This window comes from Hydra vulgaris, chromosome 03 (assembly GCF_038396675.1).
Source record: "Hydra vulgaris chromosome 03, alternate assembly HydraT2T_AEP".
NCBI lineage: Eukaryota > Metazoa > Cnidaria > Hydrozoa > Anthoathecata > Hydridae > Hydra > Hydra vulgaris.
This window is the reverse complement of record NC_088922.1, coordinates 6,616,846-6,625,000: the sequence shown is the minus strand read 5'-3', so window position 1 is coordinate 6,625,000 and position 8,155 is coordinate 6,616,846. Positions and strand designations below refer to the sequence as shown.

General features: G+C 29.5%; 1 protein-coding gene across 3 annotated transcripts in view; it reads left to right on the top strand.

Annotated features, from left to right (window-relative positions):
* The window catches only part of LOC100198323 (peroxisomal ATPase PEX1), a 41,583-nt gene that overhangs the window by 7,363 nt on the left and 26,065 nt on the right, over window positions 1–8,155 (top strand). For 2 of the 3 annotated variants that reach the window (XM_065792175.1, XM_065792176.1), the window contains one exon: window positions 1,820–1,963. In XM_065792175.1, coding sequence (XP_065648247.1) covers window positions 1,820–1,963 — 144 coding nt within the window. Of the gene's footprint in view, window positions 1–1,819; window positions 1,964–8,155 lie in introns of those variants that run through there. The other variant, XM_065792177.1, reaches the window with a different exon arrangement.

Here is an 8,155-nt window from a genome sequence, read left to right as displayed (position 1 = left end):
TATATATATTTGTTTATTTTGATTCATTCCCAACAAGGCTGCAAGCAACCGCTATTAAGTTTAGAGTTACTAGGAAAAAAGGATAGAGTTATAGAGCATGGAAACGGTTGACAGAAGACTTTTGAGTCAAATCATTAATTTTTAAATCAAATCATTAACTTTTGAGTCAAATCATTAAACTTCAACCAATTTGAAGAAAACTTTGTGGGTCACCATCTCTGATTTTCCTGATTTTTCAAGTCTTTACAGATACATTTTTTGATTAGCTGCCACTGTCTGCAATAAATGGGCAAAATATAGGCAGTTTGTTGTAGTTTAGAACTCAAATATATCTTTAATAGTTATATATAATTTAAACAACCCTTTTTCTTAATTATCAACGGTTGAATAAAGGAGGCAAAAATTTTTCAGAGACCTTCATTATGGTTCAAATAAAGGTCTCTAAATTAAATTAGATATTTAGATACTTTATATCTAAATATCTAAATTATTTTTAAATTGAAAGTGTTATTTCTTTAAATTCTATTTTATAATAGGTGATCAGTGGTCTATATATGGTCTGGTCAATAGTCAGGCACTGGTTTCTAGTAACACATTCAACCGTTGATAATTGAAAAAAAGAGTTATTTACATATGCTGGCATTTTTGGTGTGAATTTGACAAGTTTATAATGTTTGTATTTTCAAATAGTTTGGTCTAATGGTTTAATATGCTGTTAATTTTAGATCAAAACAAATTGTTAGTAAAATTTACAAACATCTCGAAATGGCTGAAAATTGGACTTTTTAGGTGGATGAACATTTTGCTTTTAGATATATTTGCGTTTTAAACTGCAACAAGCTGCCTATATTTTGCCCATTTATTGCAGGTAGTAGTAGCTAATCAGAAAACTTATCTGTAAAGACTTGTGGATGAATAAAAAAATGCTACAGTTTGTTTCATTTTTGGCATATTTTAGCAATTTTAGGATTTTTTCCAAGGTGGAGGAGGTCATATTTTTTCTCTAATTTAATACAAAATAATAAAAACCACTTTTTAAAGAGAGAACTATACAGATTATAGTTCTAGAAAAAATGAGACGCTTGTTGAAAGTGAGAAAAAAGTTATACGGCCCTAAAGTAGTCTGTTTTGACCATTTTAAGTTTAAAAATAAGAAGTATATTATTTTTAATAAATTACGGGCCATAGCGATGGAAGCTGAGTGGCCAAGTTTTCCTCAGATTTTTCTACTGTACTTTTTTTGATTTAATGGCTTTTTTTGGTATTTCAAGTTGTTTTAGTTTAATTTTCCCTCCCCACCCCTCTCTCTCTCTCTTCTTGTAATGCCGTGGCACATTTACATCAATTTTATTTTCTCTAAATGTGTAAAAAAATTTTGCAAAATAATAAAACATGAACCAAAGAATTAACATAAACTAGTATTTTAATGTTTAAACAATTTAATGCTCAAACTATTTTATTTTGTTCTAATTGATAATAGAAAAAACAAAATACAAACTTGATCATACAAAAGCAAACAAAATACAAACACCAAGAAATGCAAAATGTTATTGCATTATTATGTTAGATAATTAAAAAGTCATCAAAAATAAGTAACTGAAAAAAGTTGTTTTCTTTAGAACAAAATATTTAACTTTTGTTATATTTAAAATTTTTGAATCAATTGCATCAAATTAATTTTTACAGTAACCCTTCAAAAGATATGACTGGCATTTGCCATCAAGCAACTGCGACCGTACACCACTGATATATTTATATTTATTTATGATAAATTGTTTTCTACTAAATATTTTAAAATATTTATTTGATTTTTTCTCAGGTTGATATGCCTTTATTGATTCAAGATGAAAAGAAAGAATTTATATCAACTTGGTCTGGAAAATATTTTGAGGATGATGGTGATCCTATAATTGAAATAGATGGTTATCTACTAGCATTATTGGGTTGGAATGAAAATGATAAGGTTTTTTTTTATGATTTTTTTTCTCCATATATTAAGGTAAGTATAGAGCCAGATTATGGCTGTCAACGTGAGTTTTCAAGCAGCTGTATTAACACTGCTGTTTTCCACAGTAAACTATATTAATTAAAATTTTTTCATGGTTTGCATTGAAAGTGTCAGTTGGTTGTCAGCAATTTTACAATAGCCAAATATTGGCTCTTACATTTTAAATGTTTTCAGAGTATTTCTAAAGCAATTCTTTGAAATTTTTAATCTGCTTGCTATTTCTCTATAACTGATCAAGGAGCCATCTTTTATAATTAGTATTTGTATTAAATTATAAAATTTGACATTTATGATTTTTACCCCTCAATAACCGCCGATATTTTAGATAAGACTATTGAATTTGCAAAAAGCCACACAGCTATTCCTGATGACACAATCCGTATAATAAAACATTGTAGAAAAACCTTACTTTATTTTAATAAGGAAACTTGGAAAAAGAAAAACATACATGACTGCTTTGATGTAACAATGGGCAGTTATGACGGAGCAGAAATTTGTGAATTTGTTGGACTATATATTTTAGATTTGTTAAGCAAAATAATCAATATAAAAGATTTAGGCCTTTATCGCGACGATGGTTTAATAGTAATGCGTAGAAAATCTGGTCCACAGCTCGACAAAATTAGAAAAGATATTATAAAAATTTTTAAAAATATTGGCTTTCAAATCGAAATAAACATAAATTTAAAAATTGTGAATTTTCTTGATGTCACATTTAACCTCTCTGAAAATTCATACAAGCCTTTCAAAAAACCAAACGATGAACTATTATATATTAACATTAACTCTAACCATCCACCCCAAGTTCTAAAACAAATCCCGATTTCAATTAATAACAGACTAAACCAAAACTCCTCAAATGAAAATGTATTCAATTCCTCTAAACGAATATTTGAAGATGCCCTAAAAAAAAGTGGTTTTGAAAATTTTGAACTAAAATTTGACCCTGAAAAAAAGAAAACAAAAAAACGAAATAGAACTAGAAATGTAATTTGATTCAACCCCCCATATAGCAAAAATGTTTCTACTAACATAGGAAAAGTGTTTTTAAAATTGGTTGATAAGCATTTCCCGCGATCTAATAAACTACATAAAATTTTTAATCGAAATACAATTAAAGTTAGCTACAGTTGCACAAAAAATATGGAAAGAATTATAAAAGGTCACAATAAGGCTTTGTTAAACAAAAAAGAAATCCTAAATGAAAAAACTACAGAAAATTGTAATTGTAAACAAAAAATCAATTGTCCAATGAGTGGAAGTTGTTTATCAAAAAATGTGGTATATAAATGTGTTGTTTCCTCTAAGAATGTACCTGATAAACAATATATTGGCATAACAGAGGGTGAATGGAAAAAACGTTTTGCCAATCATAAGCAATCTTTCAAGAATAAAAAGTATTCAAAAGACACCATGCTGTCAAAATATATATGGGAATTAAAAGAAAAAAATATTGATGATTTTATACTGAATTGGTCTATCCTCAAAACAGCGCCTGCATATAACAATATTTCCAAAAAATGCATACTATGCCTACAAGAAAAATTTGAAATAATTACACATGCAAATCAAGAATGCTTATTAAACAAAAGATCGGAATTAATTTCTAAATGTAGGCACGAAAATAAGTTTCTCCTAAAAAACTATAAAAATAAATGTGTTCAAATAATATTTACATTAACTACCCTTTTTAAAAAAACATTTTAAAAAAATAGCATAAGTAATCATTTCTAAAGAATTCTTTTTATAATAGTGTCAGCAAATTCCACAAATGTGTGAAAATTTACAGTAGTTAAGACATTTGCAACTTCCTGTAATTTAATTTTGGTATAAATTGAAGTTTTATTAATTTGATATGTATATATATATATATATATATATATATAAAGTTTACTAAAAATATAAAACACAATATACTATTTATAACAAGTAAATCATATAAATCATACCATCACTAATATCATGCTCTTTAACTAATTGTTGGTCATTAGAATTTTTTTAAAAACCCACTGATTTAATATTTTGCCATGTGTTGCGAAGCTTTTCTGTCAATTTTCCACCAGCTATAGTTTTTTTATTTGTAGGAGCAGTATACCATGTTTCCTAACAAAGAAAAAATTAAACATAAATAGCATTAAGTTTCATTAAAAATCATAAAGATCACATTAACTGATAGCTCTGAAAGTTTCTTGCAATCTTTCCTTAAGGAAAATATGCAGTAATGGTATTTGCTGATTCACAGTCATCTGCATTAGTCCGACAATACCTCCAGAACAATTTGAAAGCGATTTATGTATCAAAAAAAATTTTATCAAATTTTTGTATTATGATATTTTCTTCCACAGAAATTATATAGTTAAAGTTAAACATTATAAAGACAAATACGTCCAACCTCAAAGAGAGTATTGCTTTTATGATAAAGTACAGTTTTCGATGCAGAAACTACTTTATCAGTTGAATCTTGGAATTGATTAGCTTGCTGTATGCACTGTTTTTTCAATGGGCTTATTACCTTGTTATTGTACAAACTAAAGTCTATTTCCCTTTGGCTCAAAATTGCTGGTTTCAAAATTCTCAAAATTGCTATAATCAAGTAATATCATTATTCACATGGGTTGCAAACAGTAATGCTAGTATTGTGAGAGTGAAATGTTATAGCCACTAATAAGTTTTTTTCTTTTTTAAATATGTTAGACAAATACCAAAGGTAGCATCTCCATATTCTTTTGTACAGTTTTGAGGTTCAAAGAACATGCTAGACATACTGAGAGAAGCTAAATATTATTTATAAAACATTAGGTATATTTTTGCGAAAAATCTTATGTATGAATTATTAAAAACATAAAAACAAGTAATAAGTAATTTGACTACATAATGATTTGCTTTTCATTGCTTTCACTACTTATTGTATCTATGTGAATTTATTGTATCTATGTGAATTTATTGTATCTATGTGAATTTTGAAACACATTACAAAAAGTAATAAAAATAATAACTGTACTGGATAATGTGTTCTGTATTGCATTGCACTTTGAGAAATGAGCTAAGCAATATCTTCCACAGGACTGACATTGTCTTCCACTAAAGTATATAAAAAAATTGTGTTATGTAATATTTCCATAATTATTTAGAAGTATTATTATATAAAAAATACTTGTTCAAAATACCTTTATGTAAAATTAGTGCATGATCACAATAGGCACACAAATCAAAATCTTTCTCTTTTGTGTATTCATGGCAATCACAACCTCCTTTGAGACATTGCATTCTACTTCTCCCTTTTTTATCCTTCATTTTTAATGACACTTTAAAAATAAAGAAAAATAAAGTAACAAAGAAACAATTTTTAATAGATTTTTAATTTACATCATTTATATAAATTTTATTTACATCAATTATATAAATTTATTTAGAAAAAATAACACTAAATGACTAAAGAAACCGAAAAATGAAGTAATGAAAATATATCAATTTAAAAGTTATAGTAAAACTTATAGTATACTTATACGTTATAGCATATTTATCCATAATTAAAATTTTGTGGGCTATATATATTATAATACAAAATGTACCAATAAATAGTAAATAAAAACTAGTCAATTATTTAATGTAATACAAAAAAAAAATATTGTTTTGAAATAAATACATATAATCAGTTCACTAAAAACAGATAATACAAAATCTTCTATATATATAAAGGGCAATGTGTGTGTGTGTGTTTGTTTGTTTGTTTGTTCTCTATAGAAATCCAAACCGCCGGACCGATCTCGATGAAATTTGGCATGGGGGTAGTCCTCGAGGGGGAGAAGGTTCTTAGCTGGGTTTTGACCCCGTACCCCGATCCCCGGGGTCAAGGGGGCCCAAAAATGGGTCCCCTGACCACGGGGTCAGGGGGGACCATTTTTTGGGCCGATTTTTTAGGCCCATTTTTGGGCCCATTTTTGTGTACAGATATCAGGTAAGCCAGTTTAAATATTGGCCCGGGCAACGCCGGGTAACTCCAGCTATATATATAAAGGGCGATGTGTGTTTGTGTGTGTTTGTTTGTTTGTCTTCTCTTCTATATATATAAAGGGCAATGTGTGTGTGTGTGTTTGTTTGTTTGTTCTGTATAGAAATCCAAACCGCCCGACCGATCTCGATGAAATTTGGCATGGGGGTAGTCCTCGAGGAGGAGAAGGTTCTTAGCTGGGTTTTGACCCCGTACCCCAACCCCCGGGGTCAAGGGGGCCCAAAAATGGGCCCCCCTGACCCCGGGATCAGAGGGGACCATTTTTTGGGCCCATTTTTGTGTACAGTTATCAGGTAAGCCAGTTTAAATATTGGCCCGGGCAACGCCGGGTAACTCATGCTAGTATATTTATATTGTAAATATATATTTGTTTAAAACTTATAGAAACAAAATAAAAAGCAGGACTGAAAAGTTTGCTTTTTCAAAAGGAAAATAACCTTTGTAAACTAGATAAGAAACGAAATTAAAAAAATGTTCTTATGGATTCAGATGGCAAAAACACCTTACATATTATCTATAAATACCTAATTAGTTTCAAGTAAAGACATTGTTTGAAGAATTTTAAATTTTTCGTTATAACCATTGAAACTTGCGTCATCTATAGTTCCTTCTGTGACACAAATTTAGAATGCCTATAACTAAAAATTTAGAATGCTACTAACAATGTCTTTACTCCAAATTAAATAGTCATAATATCTATTTAATTTGGAGTAAAGATATGGTTCGTTGAATTCTAAATTTTTAGTTATAGGCATGGTTATAACGAAAAATATGAAGTTCTACAAACTTTAATATTTACCTATAAATATTATTTATAGGTAGTATGTAAAATATTTTTGCCCCCATCTGAAAGTTTTCAGTTATTTTTGAATTTCTAATTAAAGAACATCAATTAATTATGCAAACATTTTATATTGAAAAATAAATAAAATTTAAATGCTACCAAGATCACTAGTTATATTTTGTGGATTAACGACACATATTTATTTTTATTTAAATTTCGTAGTTTCATTGGCCAAGGTGAGATGATGTTATCAAAGTGAGAGCAATTTATAGCAATTAATTCTGTTTCAATGTCAACCTCAAAAGATTGCAAGTGATAGCATTCATTTATACTAAACAACTTTTGACAAATGAAATAGAATAAATCAGTATCAGATATGAAAATTTGTTTGATTACACAAAATGCAGGATATTTTATTTTATTTTATTTTATTTTTTTTTTAAACATCTTCGCTTCCAACAAGGCTGCAAGCAGCCACTAATTAAAGTTGGAAGTTACTGTAAGAGAAAAGATGAAGGTTGTAGAGCAAGATAACGATTGACAGACGATTTAAAAGATTGCAAATTATATGAATCAGGAAAGCAAGATGAAGGAAGCGAATTCCAAAGAACTGATGTTCGAGGAAAAAAACTAGACGAATAAGCGTTTTTGGAGCACTTAGGAACAGTCACAGAAAAAGGATGACACTTAATTGAATGACGAGTAACACGAGAATGAATTTTAGTAGATGGCACAAGAGACGCTAGCTCTTTAGAGCAGTGCCCATTATAGTATTTGTAGAAAAGAGAAAGAGAAGCAACATTATGACGATGTGACAATGGTTGGAGGTTGGCTGCAAGAGCAGGTCCAACTATGTTTACAATGCGTTTTTGCACCTTGTCTAAAAGAGAAAGGACATCATTAGAAGATCCGCCCCAGATATGGCAACAGTATTCCATACAAGGCCGGATTTGAGATTTATAGAGATAGAGAATAGAATCCAGAGTAAGAAAGTGGCGAGCTCGATAAAGAGATGCAACCTTAGCAGATGCTAATTTTGCAACCGATTTGATATATGGTTTCCAAGAAAGATTGGAAGTAAGAGTTAATCCTAGAAGATGAAGAGTAGGTGACTCATCGAGTACATCACCGTTCATAAATATAGGAAGATCTAAATTATTGCGATAACGATTGGCTGAAAAAAATTGAGTTTTATCTGAATTAAAGTTCACCAGCCACTGTGAGCCCCATGCTGTAGCAGAAGTGAGATCCTTTTCAAGCTCAAATGCCCCCTCCAGGCAATCAGAGTGTGTTGGTTTCTTATCACGACAAGAATAAATGGTAGTATCATCAGCAAACAATGCCACCTTAG